Source organism: Hemitrygon akajei, chromosome 16 (assembly GCF_048418815.1).
Source record: "Hemitrygon akajei chromosome 16, sHemAka1.3, whole genome shotgun sequence".
NCBI classification, from domain to species: Eukaryota; Metazoa; Chordata; class Chondrichthyes; order Myliobatiformes; family Dasyatidae; genus Hemitrygon; species Hemitrygon akajei.
Genome location: NC_133139.1, coordinates 5,873,068 through 5,896,282, shown reverse-complemented (window position 1 = coordinate 5,896,282; position 23,215 = coordinate 5,873,068). Strand labels below are relative to the sequence as shown.

At 42.7% G+C, this 23,215-nt stretch overlaps 1 protein-coding gene across 3 annotated transcripts in view; it reads right to left on the bottom strand.

Annotated features, from left to right (window-relative positions):
* Positions 1 to 23,215, bottom strand: part of nfic (nuclear factor I/C) — a 464,113-nt gene that overhangs the window by 44,533 nt on the left and 396,365 nt on the right. For all 3 annotated transcript variants that reach the window (XM_073068141.1, XM_073068140.1, XM_073068142.1), the window contains one exon: positions 18,935 to 19,020. In XM_073068141.1, coding sequence (XP_072924242.1) covers positions 18,935 to 19,020 — 86 coding nt within the window. The remainder of the gene's footprint in view (positions 1 to 18,934; positions 19,021 to 23,215) is intronic.

Here is a 23,215-nt window from a genome sequence, read left to right as displayed (position 1 = left end):
AACTCATGGAAATTAAAAAAAAGTGCAAGGAATATTTTAAAACTATGTACCACAGTTTAAATATTGTTATTTCAGTCCTGTTGCTAACCTATTAATTTTCACCACAGGGTGGTAAAAGGATTCATATGTTTCCATGAAATATTCAGTTGGTTAGGCAAAGTGATACTGTGCTCCTGAATGGAATGAGTCCAGTTAGTGATTAAAGAAAATATAATTCTCTGGTCTAGTTTGTTACCATTGCATTGCTGGTTGGCATGTACACTCAGTAGCCACTTTATTTGGCCCCTCCTGCACTTAATAAAGTGGCCACTGAATGTACGTTCATGGTCTTCTCTTGCTGTAGCCCATCCATTTCAAGGTTTGATGTATTGTACATTCAGAGATGCTCTTCTGTGCAACAGTGTGGTAACACGTGGTTATTTGAGTTACTGTCACCTTCCTGTCAGCTTGAACCAATCTGGCCATTCTCCTCTGAGCTCTAACTAACAAGGCTCACTGGATGCTTCTTGTTTCTCACACCACTCTCCGTAAACTCTGGAGACTGTTGTGTGTGAAAATCCCAGGAGATCAGCAGTTTCTGAGATACTCAAACCACCCTGTCTGGCACCAACAATTATTCCACGGTCAAAGTCACTTAAATCACATTTCTTCCCCTTTCTAATGTTTGGTCTGAACAACAACTGACCATCTTGATCATGTCTGCATGCTTTTACACATTGAGTTCCTGCCACATTAGGTATTTGCATTAATGGGGAGGTGTACAAGTCCACCTAATAAAGTGGTTAATGTCACTGAGTGTATAATCCTTCCCTTCCCGTGTTTTGCTTTTCTATGCAATTATAAGCAATGCCACATTTATTCTTTCACCTCCTCACCACCCCAGGAAGGCAATCTTTCTGTGTGAAACTGCAATTCACTTGCACTTCACTCGTTGGAATAGGGTTAAATGGTCGGCACAGCACCGTGGGCCGAAGGGCCTGTACTGTGTTGTGCTGTTCTAAACTCATCCACTCCATTGTACTGCTTTCAGCATACACAATGGATACTCTACCTGGAAATCCAGATCAATACCCACAAAATACTGGATGAACTCAGCAGGTCAGGCAGCATCTATGGAGGGCAATAACTGATTGGTGTTTCCATAATACCATAAGACTGTAAGACATAGAAGCAGAACTAGGCCATTTGCTCCATCAAGTCTGCTCTGTCATTCAATCGTGGCTGATCCTTTTCTCCTTCTCCTCAGCCCCACTCCCCAGCCTTCTCCCCATAGCCTTAGATGTCGTGGCCAGTCAAGAACCTATCAATCTCCACCTTAAATACACCCAATGACCTGGCCTCTACAGCTGCCTATGGTAACAAATTCCACAAATTTACCACCCTGTGGCTAAAGAAATTTCTCCGCAACTCTGTTTTAAACGGACGCCCCTCTATTCTGAGGCTGTGCCTTCTAGTCCGAGACTCCCCCACCATCCTTTCCATTATCTACTCTGTCAGGCCTTTCAACATTCGAAAGTTTTCATTGAGATACCCACTAATCCTTCTAAATTCCAGCAGGTACAGACCCAGAGCCATAGATGTTTCTCGTATGATAACCCTTTCATTCCTGGAATCATCCTTGTGAACCTCTCCTGGATCCCCTCCAATGCCAGCACATGTCTTCTAAGATGAGGAGCCCAAAACTGTTCACAATACTCAAGGTGAGGCCTCACCAGTGCCTTATAAAGCCTCAGCATCACATCCCTGCTCTTGTATTCTAGACCTCTTGAAATGAATGCTAACATTGCATTTGCCTTCCTCACCTCCAACTCAACCTGAAAATTAACTACACTAAGCATCTCTGACACAGTTAGAAAAAATGGAAACCTAACAGAAACTTACATGGACAACTTACCCAGAGCCAATGCCTCTTCTGAGGCAAAGCCTGACACTCCCACTCCCAACTGGCCGCTCCGCTTGTCCCTTCTGTACTTTTATTTATTCCTCTCTGTGCTGCTCCCACTGCTGATTGGGCCACTGGAATAACACCGAATGCCTGTGAAGCTGCCTCTTTAAACAAATGCCACTGACCTGCTAGAAATCTCCTCACTGTTCACTGCTCCCACCGCTGATTGGGCCACCAGAATGATGGAACAAGTGTGGGCTTGTTTATCCAGAGTGAGTTTAGGACCAGGACCAGGCATGAATTAAAACATGCAGAGAAATGCAGAGCTCAAGCCTCACTTTATTCCGACTACAAAATCTAAATAGCAAGAATTTTCTTTAAGCGTGTCGCACCAGTCAGCCATTCTTGTCTGGCACGTAGTGTCAGGATTGGTCTCCTCTCAGATTATCTGGTCACGATATGAATGTCCTGACTCGACCCTTGTACTTTTTACGAGGCTGAGTGGCCAGCTCGACGCTCAACCCTGCACGAATGGAAAGCGTGCTTGGGAGTGGCCCGACTTGGATTCGAACTCGGGAGCTTTCGCTCCGGAGTCCGGCGTTGATGCCATTGTGCCACCAAATAAGCAAGAATAAACATTCAAGAGTTGAAACGGTCTAGAATTTTTTATTGGTTCCTTTGGATTGTTTTAATGTAATACTTTTAAATTAAATTCAAATTCGAACTAAATTTAGTGTCAAAGTACATATATGTCACCATATACAACCCTAAGATTTATTTTTCTGTGGACATTCACAGAAAATGCACAAAACACTATAGAGTCAATCAAAGACACACACAAAACTGGATAGACAAGCAATCAAGGTGCACAAGACAACAAACTATGTAAATACAAAACAGTAATAAATTAATAAACAGATAAATAGATTAATTAATTAACAAGTAAGCAATAATTATTGAGAACATGCGATGAAGAGTCCTTGAAAATGAGTCCATAGGTTATGGAAACAGTTCAGTGATGGGGTGAGTGAAGTTGGGTGAAGTTATCCCCTTTGGTTCAGGAGCCCAATGGTTGAGGGATAATAATTGTTTCTGAACCTGGTGGTGTGGGACCTGATGCTCCAGTACTTCCTTCCTGATGGCAGCAGCGAGAAAAGCGTAACTATTCTAATGTCTCTAACTGCAATGAATATTTACTGTGCACAGCTGTTATTGCTATGGCATCTGGCATCTACTGGGATCAGGCCTGTACTTGGGAGGATGCCAAGTATCAGCTTTGGTAGTTAACAAGGCGCATTAGAAGTTGTAAACAGCTAATAATGGAACATCCTGTCGACAAAAAAAAAAGCCACACAGAAGCAATTTTTCCTGGGCACAACTCCGGGTTAGAACATTATTAATTCTAATGAAATCAAAAAGGCTTTTAATTCTGCATTCCATAAAGAAGATAGAATGTCCCTTGAATGATCAGATGTTCCATTCTGCCCCTGGCACCCTTCAGTGTCCTTTAACTTTGACCCTCACAGTATATTTCAGCTTCCTGTCCAAATGTTGTGAATCTCCTGTTCCAAACGAGGAAATACAGAAAGTAATAGTTTGCTGTGATGAGATGGGCCAAGATTCTGTCCGCTTGGTCAGTTGTAAATGCATTATTTTAGATCTGAATAGATCCACAGTGATTAACTACAGCAGCTTTTGAATTCCAACACTTTAAAAATAAATCAATTTTAAAAAGCATTAGGAGTTAAAATAAGGGTGATGGAGAGGATTGGTTCTTGGCTGTCTGTTATGCCTGTTCCTTTTCAGGATCGAACTATTGCGGTAAAGGCCAACATTTCCCCAGTCCTAATTGCCCGCGAATGGAGATGCCAGAAACCAGAATCACATTCTGAAATCTGGAGCGACAAACAAAATATTCATTCCCAGAGGATTAAAATATAAAAGCAAGAATGTAATGCTGAGGCTTTATAAGGTGCGGGTCAGATCACATTTTGAAGCATTGTGAACAGTTTTGGGTTCTGCATCTAAGAAAGGATGTGCTGGCATTGGAGAGGGTCCAGATAGGGTTTACAAGATTGAAAGGGTTAACCCATGAGGAATAGTTGATGGTTCTGGGCCTATATTCACTGGAGTTTAGAAGAATTAAGGAGAAACTTATTGAATCATGTTGGATATTTAAAGATCTGGATAGAGTGGATGTGGAGAGGATGTTTCCTATAGTGGAGGAGTCGAGGACCAGAGTGCACTGCCTCAGAATAGTGTGACATTCTTTTAGATCAGAGATGAGGAATTTCTTTAGCCAGAGGGTGGTGAATCTGTGGAATTCATTGCCACAGGTGGCTGTGGAGGCCAAGTCATTGGGTATATTTAAAGCAGAGGTTGATAGATTCTTGATTAGTCAGAGAGTCAAAGGTTATGGAGAGAAGGCAGGAGAGTGGGGTTGAGAGGGTTAATAAATCAGCCACAATCGAAAAGTGGAGCAGATTTGATGGGTCAAATTGCCTAATTCTGCTCCTATGTCTTATGGTCTTCGGAAAAGGCAGGAGAATGGCGGGGGGGGGGGGGGGGGGAATAGTCAGTCATGATCAAATGGTTGAGCAAATTTGATGGGCAGGATGGCCTAATTCTGCTCCTATGTCTCCTGGTTTCAAGTCAGCAGAAGGTTAATGTTCCTCATTTTAAAAGCTCCAGTCGTTTATGTATCACAGACCGGGAAAACTGACAAAGAACATTGAGGAATTCACTGTACTGGTTTTACAATGCATTTCATGCATTAGTCTGGGATAGACCTTCAGGCACCAGTTATATCCAGAAACATTGTGCTCACGACATGCAGACTAACCATCTGTGCCCTTTGCAGTGCTCTCATGTAGCATTCAATATTTTATGAGGCATTCACATTTTATGCATGATAATAATATTGACACTGTACAATCATCTGAATGCTAATGAGCAGGCTCATGGTTACACTACCCCTGAGCTGATTGTGACTGTGGGCAGTGTACAGATGTCGTCATTCTAATGAGCTGCCACAGGGCAGCATCACTGCTGTTTGCAAATAATTAATGAGGCTACACATGGTGAGACAGACCCTGGTGACCTCTTCCCAGATCCAGAGATGCTCAATGTCAACAGGTGATGGTTACCTTCCTTGGCAGCCTTGTTCCATGGGGCTCTCCTTGCTATTCTTTGGTATGAACATATTGGAGGATCTGTCCTGGGACCAGCACGTAAGTGTTGTCACAAAGAAGGCACGACAACACCTCTACTTTTGTAGAAGTTTGTGGAGATTTGGCATGTCAGCAAAAACTTTGACAAACTTCTACAGATGTACAGTGGAGAGCATCCTGAATGGTTGCATCACGGCCTGGTATGGAAACACCAGTACCCAGGAATAGAAAAGCCTTCTGATAGTGGTGGATACAGCCCAGTCCATCAAGGCAAAGCCCTCCTCACCACTGAGCACATCTACATGGAGAGCTGCCACAAGAAAGCAGCATCCAACATTAAGGCCACACTCTCTTCTTGCTACTACAATCTGGGCAGGAGGTACAGGAACATTAGGTCCCACACCAGCAGGTTCAGGAACAGTTATCATACTTCAACCATCAGGCTTTGAACCAGTGAGAATAACTTCACTCACCAAAACTTTGAAATGATTCTAATATCTACAGACTCACTTTTAAGAACTCTTTACAACTCGTGTTCTCAGTATTTTTCTTTAAATTTAGATAATATGTCTTATTTTGCACACTGGTTGTTTGTCACTCTTTGCTTATGTATAATTTTTCATAAAATCTATTAATTTCATATTTTCCTGTAAATTCCTGCAAGAAAATGAACCTTGGGTAGTATATAGTAACATATGCATACTTTGATAATAAACTTGCTTGGGACAGAAAAGAAACAATTTCAAGCATTTGTGTGCACCAGTCCAACTGGCAGCGGACAGTCTCTAAGGAGTTTGTACGCTCTCCCCATGACCGTTTGGGTTTCCTCCCACACGCCCAAGACATACAGGCTAGGGTTAGTAAGTTGTGGGCGTGCTTTGTTGGTGCTGGAAGCATGGCAACACTTGCAGGCTGCCCCAGGCACATCCTTGGACCGTGTTGGTTGTTGACTTAAAGGACATACTTCGATGTATGTTTCAATATTTTGATGTACGTATGACATCTAAAGCTAATTTTCTCTGCAGGAAATATGGGTTCCTATAGCAGCCTATAGCCATTTTTATGTTGGACAATGTACATTGAAAGAGGATGGTATCCAACCATTCATTAAGTGATGCTGTGATCTGCCAACTCTTTATAGACTTTCAAAGGTCTATAAAAGTCACACAGGAATATTAATGTGCTGCAAGTTTATAGGCACTGAGCACACTGAAGCAACATCCCTACCACCTATACGCCACGGTAGCATAGTAGTTAGTGTGATGCTATTGGAGCTTGGGGCGTTGCATTTCGGAGTTCAATTTGCCGTCCTCTGTTAGAAGTCCGTATGTCCTCCCCGTGAATGTGGGTTTCCTTCAGGTGCTCTGGTTTCCTCCCACAGTCCAAAGATGTCCTGGTTATTAGGTTAGCTGATCGTTGTAAACTGCCCTGTGATTAGGTTAGGGTTAAATAGGTGGGCTGCTGGGCCGGAAAGGCCTATTCTGCACTCTGTCCCTAATTAAAATAAATAAATAAAAATAAACAACTGCTACAAACACAAAGTTCACTCAGAAAATCCCTTCCATCTGTTTTCTGTCAAAAATAATATAATTTCAGTTAAGTGTTTTGGTAGTCTATGTATGACTGGAATAGTAATGAAAAAGTAAGTTGAATTAAGCAACACTGAGCAATGTTGAATGCACCATGAACTAAAGGTGATTGTGAATAATTGGAAAGATCTCCCTAACCATCTTAAACCGCAGAAAATTACCTCCTGGAAAAGTTCTTTTAATTATTAGTGCTACTCATTACATTGCTAACATCCTGGAAATATAAGGTGACATTTTAACTTGATGGTCATTTTAAACAAATACTGCTGTGCCCCACAAATGGTTAAATGCAGGCGGTTGCTTGCCCACAGTTTGTCCTCACTGCTCTTTGCCTTCCTTCTGACTGCAGACATGGATTTTTTTTCTCTTTGACTGGCTTGACATGGCAGGAGGCAATTTGTCGTTAGAAAAAGTCTTTTACATAAAATATAGTCTAGTCTTTCATCGAGGCGAATATTCTGCATGAACCTAGAATTCATTAACCTTTCTTCCGGCAGCCTTGAAACTGCTGAGAACGCAGTAAATATCACAAATATCTTTCATTCATACTACACAGTGCAAAAAAATTCAGACCATTTCCGAAATCCACCAAACCATTTTCCACAATTTTATCTACGTTCTCAACTGAGTGCCCCTGTCGGGTATGGTTTTGTCACTGGTATATTAATCGAACTAATTAGATATAAACATTAGTCTCCCAAAACACACATCGGTGGTTTTCTTCATGTGGATACTAATGACCTACTTAGTCATTGCTTCCCCTGTAATTTATCTCTCCTTTAGTTAGCAAATTAGCAGCTTGCAGATATTTAATTAATAAGCATCCTAGAAGGCATTACATTTGGTGCTCTTCCAGAAACTTGAATTGTTTCTTGTGGTTAAAAAGCTGTTTAGGGTGATTTATTCTGAGGTTGGAATGTTAATATTTTGTTAGCACAATGGGGATCTTATGAAGGAAAACTCTCCCTAATTACCATCACGGCCAGGAGGAAGGGTCAAACATTCTGATGGGAGAAGTGTTTGAGTCTGCAGAAATGGTTTAACTTCAACATGGACGGTCCAAAGCCTGGCTTTGAAAGGACCAGGGTTGGGCAAAGGGCTAGCAATATCATCTCTGAAAACCCAGTGCTACAGAAAGAGCAACATAAGCTCCAAAGACCTCATCCTTGGGAAAGGAAGAAGCTTCGATGCAGTGCACTTGAAAGACTGAATGACTGGTTCAGGATAGAGGACTCTGGTGAGCTGCTGTCTTTGGCCTATGACCCAGTAGGGATCATAGGAAGGAGGAGGAGAAGGAGAAGAAGAAGAAGAAGAAGAAGAAGAAGAAGAAGAAGAAGAAGAAGAAGAAGAAGAAGAAGAAGAAGAAGAAGAAGAAGAAGAAGAAGAAGAAGAAGAAGAAGAAGAAGAAGAAGAAGAAGAAGACATTGTCTGGACAAAACTGCACAAAATTTGTTTTGGTGCATGATCACTAGGTTCATAACTCTATTTACTTCATTCCAGTTCATGTTTCTGAATGAGAGTGGTACTCTTGGAGCAGAAGCCTCACATAGTCATGACATTCAATAACACACAAAATGCTGGAGGAACTCAGCAGGTCAGGCAGTGTCTATGGGGGGGGGGGGGAGTGGACATCCCACAATGTAGATCGAGACCCTATATCGATTCAGGTTCAGGTGGAGAGTATATTGACCGGTTGCATCACAGCCTGGTTTGGAAACACAAATGCCCTTGAACAGAAAATCCTTCAAAAATAGCAGGTACAGCCCAGTCCATGGAGGGTAAAACCTTCCCCACCATTGAGTACATCTACAATCAGCACTGTCACAGGAAAGCAGCATCCATTTTCATGGACACCCACCACCCAGGCCATTCTCTCTTTTTGCTGCTGGCATCAGGAAAGAGGTACAGGAGCCTCAGGATCCACACCACCAGCTTCAGGAACAGTTATTACTATGAACAGAGTTGTATATTTTGGAAAATATTTTAGATGTGTTTTGCACTCACTGAGGTGCAGACGGTAGCTGGACAGATTTGTAAAGGCACAGAGCATCTCAAATTCAAGTTTCAGTTTAATTATCATAAATCCATACACAAGAATACAGCAAACAACACATTGTTCCTCTGGAGTCAAGGCACAAAACACAATACCAACAGTCACACACAGTACATATCATTACCATAGCAGTAAAACATGCACTCACAAAAAAATAAATTATAATCTAGCCATGTCCCTGAGTGTCAATAGATTGATGGTACATGGATGTTGTCCTGAAGCCATGTTTCTGCAAGAACAAGCCCATAACAGTTCCTCATCTCACATTGGTGCAGGCATAGCACATGAAATTCAGACCAACCGAACAATACTCTTGCCTGCACCTATGCATGCAGAATATTCTATCCAATGCAATGTTTGATCTATTAGTTACATTCAGTACTTTGCTGCGTAGTGCTGAAATTCATTTTACATTCCGCCTAAGTAGCCCCCAAACTAATGACATGAACATCGATTTCTCTAACTTAGACCATAGACCTTAAGCTACAGGAGCAGTATTAGGCCACTTGGCCCATCGAGTCTACTCCGCCATTTCCTCTCAGCCCCAATCTCCTGCATTCCCCTCTGTCCCCTTCTACCCCGTATCCCTTCATGCCCTGACCAGTCAAGAATCTATCAACCTCTGCCTTAAATATACACAAAGACTTGGCCTCCACAGCAGCCTGTGACAAAGAATTCCACAAATTCACCACTCTCTGGCTTAAGAAATTCCTCCTCATCTCTTTCTAAAAGGACGCCCCTCTATTTTGAAGCTGTGTCCTCTGGTCTTAGATCAGATGGCCTCTGGTCATCATAAGAGGCATCCTCCCCACATCCACTCCATTGAGGCCTTTCACCACTGGAGAGGTTCCAATGAGGTCACCTCTTATTCTGAATTCTAGTGACTATAGGCCCAGAGCCATCAAATGCTCTTCATAAGACAAGCCTTTTAATCCTGGAATCATTTTTATGAACCTTCTCCTGTTTCAGCACAACCTTTTTAAGATAAGGAGCCTAAAACTGCTCACAGTACTCAAGGTGAGGCCTTACCAGGGCTTTATAAAGTCTCAACATCACATCCTTGCTTTTATATTCTAATCACATTTGCCTTCCTCACCACAGACTCAATCTGCAAATTAAGCTTTAGGGAATCCTGCACAAGGACCCCCAAGTCCCGTTACACCTCAGTTTTCTGTATTTTCTCTTCCAGTAATTTACCCCCCCACTTTCTCCCCCCCTTCCCATTCTCTCCTTTTTTCTACTCCCCATTCTCCTCTCATCCCTTCTCTTTTCCTCACCTATCACCTCCCTCTGGTGCCCCTCCTCTTTCCCTTTCTCCCACCATCCACTCTGCTCTTTTCAGCCTTTCAACACACACTAAGTGCTGGAGTTACTCAGCAGGTCAGGCGGCATCTATGGAAAAGAGTAAACAGTCGGCGTTTTGGGCCAAGCCCCCTCAGCAGGACCTTCACCTATCAACTTCCAGTTTTTTACTTCATCTCACCCTCTCTACCCACCAACCTTCCCCCTCACCTGGTCTCACCTACCACCTACCATCCTGTGCTCATTCCCTTCTCCCCTCCTTCTTATTCTGGTTTCTGCCCCCTTCTCTTCCAGCCTGAAATGCTGACCTTTTATTCCCCTTCATAGATACTGCTGAGATCCTTCAGAAGTTTAAGTGAATTGCTCAGGATTTCCAGCATCTGTAGAATCCTTTGTGTTTTACATTTGTTCTTTTTTTGGCAGACAAGACTGACATTTAATGTGAAGAGACTGAGCTGAAATAAAATACTTAAAATTCTCAGTAGTTTGAAAGCAGTGCCTGGGATCACTGCCCCCTTCTATCCTGCATTCATGGAGACACAGCGAAGCACAGCACAGAACCAGGCCATTCGGCCCATCTAGTCCATGCTGAAACCATTTAAACTGCCTACTCGCAATGACCTGCACCAGGACCATAGCCCTCCATAACCCTACTACTAATGTACCAATCCAAACTTCTCTTAGACATTGAAACCTAGCTTGCATGGACCACTTATCCTAGCAGCTCAAGTGATCGTACTGTTTCTGGTTAGAACATGGAGCATAGAACACAGCAGAAAACTGTACAGGCACTTTGACCTCCATCTTATAATCTACTCTAAAATCAATCTAGCTCTTCCCTCCAACGTAACCCTCCATTTTTCTATTGTCCATGCGCCTATCTGAGAGTTTCCTTAATGTACCTGTCTCTATCAGCACCTCAGCAGTGTGTTCCACGCACCCATCGTACTCTGTGTAAAAGGAAATTACCTCTGACCTACACCCCACACTTTCATCTATCACCTTAAAATGATGCCACCTTGTATTAGCCATTTCTGCCTTGGGAAAAAGTCTTTGGGCATCCATTTGCTCTAAGCTTCATTACATCTCTGCCTCTTCCCTCTAACAAGTCGCTGAAAACACATTGCACAATGTAAAGTTTATGCAAACTATGAAACATATTGGAGAGGGATATTAATAATTCATACAGTGGCTCAGCTCCAGGCATTAGCATTCCAGTGTTATTAGTTAAATGTGCAGTTCTGCAAGGTGACACTTTGTAAAGATCTCAATTACTGGAGCTACAACCATTGCTATTGATCCACAAGATGGTGTGAGGACTATCCTGCACTGCTATTGATTATGGCCCTTACAAGTAGCTCTCAAGAAAGTAGAAATCACTTCCTATATCCTACATCTGGTGCTCTGGGTGTGGTCTCCTCTACATTGGTGAGATCTGAAGTAGGTTGTGGGACGGCTTTGTTGAGCACCTTCACTCTGTCCACTTCCTGGTGACCAACTGGGATTTTCCCTTTTCTCAAGAGCATATAAAACCATAAGGCACAGGAGCAGAATTAGGCCATCTGGCTCATTGAGTCTGCTCCGCCATTCCATCATGGCTGATTTATTATCCCTCTCAACACCATTCTCCTGCCTTCTCCCCATAACCTTTGATGCCCTGACTAATCAAGAACCTATCAGCCTCTACTTTGAATATATTCAATGACTTGGCCTCCACAGCCATCTGTGGCAATGAATTCCACAGATACCCCCACCCTCTGGCTAAAGAAATTCTTCATTATCTCTGTTCTAAATGGACATCCTTCTATTCTGAAGTTCTGCCCTCCCGTCCTAGACTACCCCACTATAAGAAACATCTCCTCCATATCCACTTTATCCAGGCCTTTCAATATTTGATAGATCGGGTTTGTTAGATACGACTGGTTAACCAACTTTCAACTCAACCCATCAGTGTTGCACCCAGTTAACCAGGAGACAATGAAACTGAAAAATCTCATGTTCAAAGAGTGGAGTCCCCAGGGTTAATATCAGCAACTATTTTTTCTGGTTAAATTATGTTGCTGCTGTGACCAAGAATGTACACCAATGCCTCTACGTCCTCAGAAGACTAAGGAAGTTCAGCATGGTCATGATGGCCCTCACCAATTATGTCAGGTACATTCTATCTGGATGCATCCGAGCTTGGTACTCAACTGCTCTGCCCAAGACTGCAAGGAAGGGTACCATGGTTAGTACAATCCCTTTTCAGCTGGGGTGGCTCAGTATTCAAAGTTCAGTTCCGGTGCCTTTTGTCAGAAGTTGGTACTTCCTTCCTGTGGACATGTGTGTTTTCTCCGGGTTCTCCGGTTACCTCCCACAGTCCAAACCAGTTTAGCAGGTTAACCGACCTTCCAGAGGAACCCAATCTGCACACGAGAAGGAACGTACAGAATTGCATCCAGTGGACGCAGAATTGAACACCGAACGCTGATGCCCCAAGCTGTAACAGCATCGCACTAACTGCTTTTTCTTAAATTGTTAAGCTTCTGCAGCAAAAACTAAAATATTATACTTATTAGGCAACACGTACACACACACAATGCTGGAAGCGCTCAGCAGATCAGGCAGCATTTATGGAAATGAATAAACAGTTGATGTTTCAGGTCGAGACTCATTTTCAGGACCTGATGAAGAGTCACGGTCTGAAGCATCACTGTTTATTCCTTTCCGTAGACCAGGAGTTCACAGCCTGGGGTCATGGACCCTTTATTTAATGGTATTGATCCATGGCATAAAAAAGGTTGGGTGTCTGACCTGCTGCATTTTCAGTATTTTACTCTGGATTTCCACAATCTGCAGAATCTCTTGTGTTGATTACATGTACAGAGTCTAGGAAGGGGTAGCACCTCCGGTGAAGGGTCGTGTCCAACCCGGGGCAGCTCGCTCACCTTTGGTCCCCACTGGTCTCACCTGCGGCTCCAAGTAGCTGTTTGCATGAGACCGCACCCACAACTCACTACACTGCTTTGTCAGGGGAGGGCAGCAGGTGGACCTCATACCCTGCTGAGGTGGGGACTTGCCTGTCCTAGTGTATGAAGTCAGCTCTGATGGACTGGGCAGATGATGCGATCCAACTGTTGGAAGATGGTTCTGCAATGCTTCATGAGAGTCATGGTCACCCACTGCAGACAAGGAAGACCCCAGTTTCTGATGACTACTCTTACCACTGGACCTAGATGTCCGAGGTGGAGAGAGTGGAACTGGCCCAGTGTAGCAGCTTTTCCACTTTAAAAACTCTCCCACACAGATCTCCTGCCATTGTTGGATACGACGGACAATCTCCACATTATATGAACTCTTTAAGCATTTTTACTCAATATCTAAAATTATACTTGATTCTGACTTAACTAGGCTGTGGAAATGTGCTGACAATCGCGATACTCTGGATAGCTTCGATCTTCAAGTATCAAGCAATCCATCTTTCTTTGAAAGAACTGTGTCACGTCTGATGACTGAGCGTGAGTAAAGATCTGCAGTCTCTCACAAGCTTAATATGGATTCATAATTAGAGACACCCTGTCACGTATTCAGCTAAGAAAGCTTATTATTCCAATAATGTGGAAATGACAATTCATGCTTCTCAGGATTTCAGAGCTCTGTTTTATTTGTATCCTCTGTGTCAGTGTCCTCATGCAATTCTTCACTTGTTTATCCTGACTGGAAGTTAATGAAGTCTGAAAACACAATTCTTAGCTGCAAAATAGATTTTTGTGAGCTATTTATTTATTTATTTTGTGATGCAGTGTGGAATAGGCCCTTACAGCCACACCGCCAGCAAGCCGCCGATTTACATGAACATTATCTTGTGTGCTGCCAGCAACCCACTGATTTAACCCTAGCCTAATCACAAGAACATTACCTCTTTATTCTTTTCTTTCTGCAGTCTTTATTTATTTTGTAATTTGCAGTAATTTTGTTTTAGCAGAGTACTGCTGCCGCAAAACAACAACTGACACGGCATGTAAGTCTTCTCTGAAGTAGAAGGAATCACAGATAAATAAAAAAAAAATAATATCAATGTCTATCGCAAACACAAGAGATTCTGCAGATGCTGGAAATCCAGAGCAACACACACGAAATGCTGGAGGAAGTCAGCAGGTCAGGCAGCTTGTATGGAGGGGAATAAATAATGACCTTTCAGTCTGAGACCCTTCATCCGGACTGGACAGGAAGGGGGAAAGATGCCAGAATATGAAGGCGGGGGAGGGAAAGGAGGACTAGCTGACAGATGGGTCGGGGAGGGAGGATGAAGTAAGAAGCTAGGATGTGATGGGTGGGAAAGGTAAAGGACTGGAGAAGAAGGAATCTGATAGGAGAGGAGAGTAGACTGGGGGGAAAGGGAAGGAGGATGGGCACCAGGAGGAGGTGATAATGTGAAGGGAATATGTAAGCGGGGGCCCAGAGTGGGGAAATAAAGAAGAGGGAAGGGAGAGAGGGAAATCGATGTTCATGCCATCAGTTTGGAGGCTACCCAGATGGATTATGAGGTGTTGCTCCTCCACCTTGAGAGCAGCCTCTTTCAGAGCAGTATTCCATTAAAGTTAACTATCAGAGAAAAGTATGATTGTTTTGCAATTCACTGTCCAAACCCTTAAATGACAGCGTTAAACAAAAAACAGAGACAGTGAATAGCTCAGGCTTTGTAAGTTCTGTCATAGAGTGAAAGGAAACTTAATTGTGTCTCCTGGATTGGCTGATGTACATCTCAATTTAGAGATACAGAGTGGAACGGGCCCTTCTAGCCCACCGAGCCACACTGCCCAGCAACCCACCCATTTAACCCTAGCATAACCACAGGACAATTTACAATGACCAGTTAACCTACCAACCAGTACGCCTTTGGACTATAGGAGAAAGCTGGAGCACCAGGGTGAAACCTTTGTGGTTCAAGATTCAAGATTCAAAGAATCAACGTACATTCATTATCAAAGTACGTATGCAGTATACAACCCTGACATTCATCTTCTTCACAGACAGCCATGAAACAAAGCATAGAACCTATTCAAAGAAAAACATCGAACCCCCAACTTGCGAAAAAAAGGAACAAATTGTGCAAATGGCAAAAAGAGAGTGAAAAACACAGACTATCAAACAACTGCAAGTCATTGAAATGGTCCAGGAATGTTCAGCTTCAGCTCAGTTTAGTGCTCTGTCATCCGTCGACTGCAGGCCACAGAGGCAGTCCGCCCCGATCAAAATTGCACAAAATTGCAACAAGAGGAGCAATCAGAAACAAGGAGCGAATCATAACATGAGCTCCAGAGTCCAGCCCACAAGCCATGGGGAGGATGTACAATCTCCTTACAGACAGCATTAGAATCGAACTCTGAACTCCAGAACATCCTGAGCTGTAATTGTGTTGCATCAACTGCTATCTTACCATGGTGACCCACGTGCCCAACCCAATGTTTATGTAACAAGTTTTATCATTTTGTCAAATAAAAGAGCCTTTTCTTTCTTCATGTTTCAACATGTTAGCCATAATTCCTAATTGCCTTTCAATTATTTTAATTTAAGTTTAAAATAATGCCTTCTCTCTTTAATCTGTTACTTTTCTCTGAGATCAAATTTTTTATCTTTTAAAGATGACTACTTGATTTCTTCATTTTCTTCAGCTCTGTAGGTTCAGGAAAGATTCTACCAGGATAACTAGTTTAAAAAAAGCCCAGAGATTTTGGAACTTTTTTCAGGATTGTCATTCATCAAGGAAGAAAGTTAGAGAAACCTTTATCTGCTTGTAAGGAAAAGATGCACATTGAAAAGGAAACTGATTAATAATTTGAAAACGATGAAGTAGAAAGGATCTATGGAGGGGAATAAGCAGTTGATGTTTTGGTTGAGAGCCTTGATCAGGGGTTGGAAGACACTAGGCATAAGTGAGGAGTATGGTGTGTTGGCTTTCATTAGTTGGGGAACTGAGTTCAAGAACTGCGACTAATGTAGCAGTTCCACAAAATCCTGGTTAGACCACATTTAGAATATTGTGTTCACTTTTGTCCATCATTATAGGAAAGATGTGGAAGCTTTAGAGTGGGTGCAGAGGAGATTTACCAGGATGCTACCTGGATTAGAGAGAGAGCATGTCTTCTAGAAGGATGGGTTGAATGAGCTAGCACTTTAATCTTTGAAGGAGGATGAGAGGTTACTTGATAGAGGTGTACAAGATGATATGAGGCATAGATTTAGTGGACAGTTAAGAGACTTTTTCCCAGGGTGGAAATGGTAATGTGCAGAGACATAGGAGGAAAGTATTGGGGAAATGATAGAGGAAGGTTTTTTTCACACAAAGAGTGGTGGAATGCACTACCAAGAGTGGTGATAGAGACTGATACATTAGGATATTTAAGAGCTGCTTAGATGGGCACATGGATGAAGAAAAAGGAAGGGATATGTAGGAGGGAATGGCTAGATTGCTAGATTGATTGTGGAGTAGGTTAAAAAGGTTGGCACAGCATTGTGGATTGAAGGGCCTGTACTAGGCTGTACTGTACTATGTTCTAGCCCTTGCATAAGACTAAGTAAGCAAAAAGAGTTTGCGGAAGCTCAAGTCAGGGAGCGTGAAGTTTTTTCTTTATTTCAAAATACAGCGCAGAACAGGCCCTTTGAGTCACGCTACCCAGCAACCCACCCGATTTAACCCTAGTCTAATCACGGGACGATTTACAGTGACCAATTAACCAGGTAACCGGCACGTCTTTGGACTGTGGGAGGAAACTGGAGCACCCGGAGAAAAACCACACGCATGTGGGAAGGAACATATGAACTTGCTTACAGAGGATTCCAGTACTCCAGAGTTCAGAACTCTGAACTCCGACACCCTGAGCTGTAATAGCTGTAACCGCTAGACTATGTGGCACCCTACCAAGTGGACTATACCAGCTAACAAGGTTGGTGACTTTGTTCTGACTTCTTACCCTTAAAATGGTCTTTAAAAGCATGATTTAGTGATGCTTTTGTGTGGACTGATTAGATAATCAGATACTTTAAATAGTTACTGGCAGTTCCACTCTGAGCATTTTCCTATAATCATTTATAGTATCTATACATTGATCTAATAGTCTAAAGATGTTATTTGCAAAACTAAAATAAACACTGATAGCATGACAGTCAGGATACGTTTGAATTAAGTCTCCAAATCCTCATTAGGATTGATCAGAAAATAACATTTAAGACAATATTATAAACACAAGAGATTCTGCCGATGCTGGAAACCCAGGGCAACACACATAAAATGCTGGAGGAGTTCAGCAGGTAAACCAGCATCTATGGAGGGAATAAACAGTCGACATTTCGGACTGATGCTCTTCCTCAGGACGGAAAAAGCGGGAAGATACCAAAATAAAAAAGGTGTGGGGGTAGGACAGAGGGGAAAGAGGACAATCTCGAAGGTAATAGGTGAATTCAGGTGGTAGGAAAGGTAAAGGGCTGGAGAGGAAGGAATCTGATGGGAGGAGAGAGTGGACCATGGGAGAAATGAAAGGAGGAGGGGCACTAGGGAGAGGGGATAGGCAGGTGAGAAGAGGTAGGAGACCAGAGTGGGAAATAGGAGAAAAGGGAGGGAGGAGGGAATTTTTTTTACCAGAAGAAGAAATCGAAGTTCATGCCATCAGGTTGGAAGCTACTCCACAATGAGACCACCCTCAGGGTGGACGAGCAACACCTCATATTCCGTCTGGGTGGCCTGCAACCTGATGGCGTGAATATTGATTGTTGATTCATTTCCATTGATGCTGCCTGGCCTCCTGAGTTCCTCCAGCATTTTGTGTGTGTTGCTTTAGGGCAATATTGTTTGTTGAGAAGGACGGTATAATTTGATTCTCAACGATATTTTTTAAGATGACAAGACATTGGCCGGAAGGGATGAAGTAAAAGGCTAAGGAAATTGGCATGTCCCCGATGACTCTCACCTGTTTTTACATAGAAAACGTTCTCCCCGGATGCATCATGGCCTGGCATGGCAACTGCTCTGTGTATCCTGGACATCCCAGAAACCAGTCTCCCCTCCATAGACTCTGTCTACACTACCTGCCGTCTTGGAAAGCAGCCTAGATGATCCAAGACGCCTTGTCCCACCCCAGACATTCTCTCTTCTCCACCCTTTTATCGGGCAGAAGATAACAAATGCTTACAAACAAGTACCACCAGGCTCAAGGACAGCTTCTATCCTACTGTTATCAGACTTATTGCACAATATAGATAAACCCTTGACCTCACCATCTCCTTCATTATGATCCTTGCACTCCTTTCTGTTTACCTGCACCGAACTCTCTGTAATTGTAACACTATATTCCCCATTCCTTTATTGTTTTTCACCTGGCCTATCTCGATGTACTTCAACATTGTTCAAGATTCAACATTGTTTAATGTCATTTTCAGTACACAAGAGTAAAGGAAAATGAAATAATTGTAACTCCAGATCCGATGCAACACAAAAACACAGTAAGATAAAGAATACAATAATTAGAAAAATACAAGAAATATAAATACGTAAGGTAACTTATATATGGAGATTGATTCTATGTCCATAAGGTGACACTATACAATGGTGACTCTGACAGATGGTGGGGTGGGGGTGTGGAGGGGTGGGTTAGTGGGTGGAGGTGTTGATCAGCCTTACTGCTTGGGGAAAGTAACTCTTTTTGAGTCTGGTGGTCCTGGTGTGGATGCTACGTAGCTCCCTCCCTGACGGGAGTGGGACAGACAGTCCATGAGCAGGGTGGGTGGGATCCTTCATGATGTACTGGCCCTTTTCCAGCACCTTTCTGTATATATGTCCTCATTACAAAATGACAGGTATGGCTGGAATGCAACACGTTTCTCACCGTACCTCAGTAGTGACAATAACAAACCAGTTACAAAAATCAAAGGACATATGAAACAAGACCTGCTACAATACCTGTGGCTGATAAAGGCTACCAGGATCTCTTGGTCCTATTCCCACAAAGGATCGGTTAGCTGGGGGGGTGCCGGGTGTCGTATACGCTGAAATGAAATCGCATTGTTATTAGCAGTGGACAGATACACACCACATTATATCACAACTATACTTTCATTGAATCGAAAGAATAACTGACACTCAATATTGAACTCTTACAAGATGCCACTGAAGAATTGAGACATTGTATGTCAAGTCACCAGCATCATGGACATCTTCAAAAGGTGATGCCTCTAAAAGTCAGCATTCATCATTAAGGACTCCCCATCACCCAGGACATGCCCTCTTCTCATTGCTACCATCAACGAGGAGGTACAGGATACTGAAGACACACACTCAGTGTTTCAGGAACAGCTTCTTCCCCTCTGCCATTGGATTTCTGAATGGACGTTGAACCCATGAACACCACCTTACTATTATTTCTTTTTTTGATCTTTTTTGTACTACTTACACACACACACACACACACATACACACACACACACACACACACACACACACACACTCACACACACACACACACACACACACACACACATACACACACACACACACACACACACACACACACTCACACACACACACACACACACATACACACACACACACACACACACACACACACACACACACATACACACACACACACACACACACTATAAGAAGTATTCACCTACCCCCCCCCCACCCCAGAAGTTTTCATTCTTTATTGTTTAACAACATTGAATCACAGTGGACTTAATTTGGCTTTTTTGACACAGAATAACAGAAAAAGAGTCTTTTGTGTCAAAGTGAAAACAGATCTCTACAAAGTGATTTTAAATTAATTACAGATTTAATTGCGAGAGTAGAACTGCCTCAGTGCCACAGCTTTTCCAACTTAAAACCTCTGCCACACATTTCCTGAACTCTGCCAAGGACACTTCCAAACCCAGCTGCAAATGGAGGAGGGTTGGGCATGGAGCTAGTAACTCCATCCTGTAAAAACTGAGAGCTGCAGAAACAGCAACAGAAGTTCCAAACACTTCAGTTCTATGGAAGGAAATCTATGGCCAAAATCACATCATTACATGAAAAATGAGCAATTTTCCTCAGAAAAATATAGAAAGTTATTTCTTTAGTATCATTTCAAAAAGGTTAAATAACCACTGTTCTCATAAGTCGGTATTAAATTGAAGGAAGGAAGCAAATAAACTGGGAGACAAGGGGAAACTATTAATATACTCATCAAGGTCTGGGAAATTTGGTTAAAATGTTCATGTTTGCTATGTTGTTATTTCCTACTGCTCTAGGTTTTAAATCCTGCTGATCTTATCGACAAGAAAGCCGATGTTCGGTACCCCACTGCGGTTCAAAGCAAAGACTATTTATTTGTTTAGCTGTATTTATAGAAAATGGCTTTATTTCAGAGAAGTTTCATGTGCTGTAATATAAACTTGGTTACTATTGTTTTGTTTGGGTTTCAAGCAGCAGACACAATGAGTTTGCATCGCACAACATTATGGACAATGTTCCGTAAAAGAGGCATGGCTTTACCTTTGCGCTACAGACTAAAAAAAGGAAGGTTCTTGCAGGACTATCATATACACTTGGGTAATACATACAAAATGCTGTAGGCACTCAGCAGGAAAGATACTGGCATAGATAGAGGAATGGCTGACAGATAGGACAGAGTGAGAGGGAATAATGGGGGCCTTCTCTGGTTGGCTGCCAGTGACTAGTGCTGTTCCTCAGGGGTCAGTATTGGGATCGCTACTTTTCGCATTGTTTGTCAATGATTTAGATAATGGAATTGATGATTTTGTGCAAAGTTTGCGGATGTTACGAAGATCGGTGGAGTGGTAGGTAGTGCCAAGGAAGCAATGCGATTGCAGCAGGAAGGGCAAAAAAGTGGCAGATAGAATAGTGTTGGGAAATGTATGATCATGCATTTTGTAAAAGGAACAATAGTGCAGACTATTATCTAAATGGGGAAAAAAATTAAAACATCAGAGGTGCAAAGGGACTTGTGTCTTTGTGCAAGACTCTCAGATTGAGCCTGTGGTAATGAAGGCAATTTCAATGTTAGCATTTATTTCAAGGGGAATAGAATATAAAAGCAGAGAGATAATGCTGAGGCTTCATAAAACACTACCCAGGCCAACAGTTTTGAGCCCCATTTCTCAGAAAGGATGTGTTGTCACTGGAGAGAGACCAGAGGAGGCTCACGAGGATGATTCTGGAATGAAGGAGGTTAACATATGAGGAGTGTTTGGCAGCTTTGGGCCTATACTCACTGGAATTTAAAAGACTGTGTTGGGTCCTTATTGAAACCTACTGAATGTTGAAAGGACTCGATAGGGTGGATGTAGAGAGGATGTTCCTTTGGGTTGGTGTATCCAGAACTACAGGGCACAACCTCAAAATTGAGAGGTGACCTTTTTGACAGAAATAAGGAGGAATCTTTTTGGCCAGTGAGTAGTGAGTCTGTGGAATGTTCTGCCACAGACTGTAGTGAAGGCCAAGTCCATGGGTATGTTTAAAGCGGAAATTGATAGTTTCCTGATCAGTCAAGGCATCAAAGGATATGGTGAGAAGGCAGATATATGGGGTTGAGAGGGATTTGGGATCAGCCACGATGAAATTACGGAACAGACTTGGTGGGCTGAATGGCCTAATTCTGCTTCTATGTCTTATGGTCAGGCAGCACCTATGGTGAGGAATAAACAATTGATGTTTCAGGCTGAGACCCTTCATCAGGGCCAACACACACAAAATACTGGAGGAACTCAGTAGGTCAGGCAGCATCTATGGAGGGGAATAAAGAGTCAACGTTTCAGGCCAAGTCCCTTCATCAGTAACAGAGCTCTGAACAGCAATATGTTTCTGCCACTATTCAACAAGTCCAGTGATGTGTAGCCAACACTAGCACCTGCTTAATAAATGCTGTACAGAAATGACAACTGCAAAGGAGATAAATTAGATCCAGCTGTAGCTTACAATGAAATATTTCATGGTACGTTAAATAAATCAGTAGTACATCTTAATCAAACACTTTTCATTAAACCTTTCAAGGCTTGCTGGCTCTCGGAGATGATAATTTGCAACACATTCCGTATCTGTATTTTACACAACTCTTACTGCTTGAGAAGGAGATGAAGCTTTCAACAGGAGTTCCAGTCCCTCACACTGTACCTCCCCTCTCAAAGTTCAAGTTTAATTGTCATTCAACCATACACAGGAATACAGCCAAACGAAACAGCGTTCCTCCAGAGGCCAAGGTGCAAAGCACACTACCAACAGTCAGACACATATTGCATATAGCACATATAATTATGATAGCAGAAAAGCAGTTACAGAAAAAAGTATGTCAAAAATAAAATATTTTTATTACTTTTAATGGGGTGCAACTGCAGCATTACGGTTAGCACCGTGCTGTTACATCTCGAGGTGCTCCGGAGTTCAGAGTGAGATTCTGATGCCGTTCTGTGTGGAGTCTCTGTACGCCCTCCCCATGGAATGTGTGTGTTTTCTCTGGTGCTCCAGTTTCCTCCCACAGTCCAAAGACATACCAGGTAGGTTAACTGATCATTGTAAATTGTCCCGCGATCAGGTTAGGGTTGATCAAGGTTGTGGGATTGCTGGGGCAGCGTGGCCCAAGGGGCTGTATCGCTAAACAAAATAAAATAATATAGCCCAAGTCCCTGAGTGTCACGGCCTGCAGAAAGCTGATTTTTAGTTCATTGAAGAAACTATTTCCTTTATTGCAAATGGGGAAGCACATAGGTTACTGCAGATGCTGGAATCCAGAGTTAAAGAGAAGCTGATGATAGAACACCACACGTTAGGTGTGGTCAATGCTTCAGGTTGAGGTCCTGCATCAGACTGTATCATCATTGTCCCTCTGCCTCCATAGACGCTAACTGAACCGTTGAGTTCTCCGATAACTTGTTGGATGCCGAATGTTACATACAGTCAGTGGCCACTTTATTGAGTACCTCCTGTACCTAATGAAGTGGTCACTGAGCGTATGTTCATGGTCTTCTGCTGCTGTAGCCCATCCACTTCAAGGTTTGATGTGTTGCGTGTTCAGAGATACTCTTTTGCACACCACTGTTGTTATGTGTGGTTATTTGAGTTACTGTCACCTTCCTGTCAGCTTGAACCAGCCTGGCCATTCTCCTCTGACCTCTCTCATTAACGAGGCATTTTCACCCACAGAACTGCTGCTCACTGGATTTTTATTTTGTTTTTCACACCGTT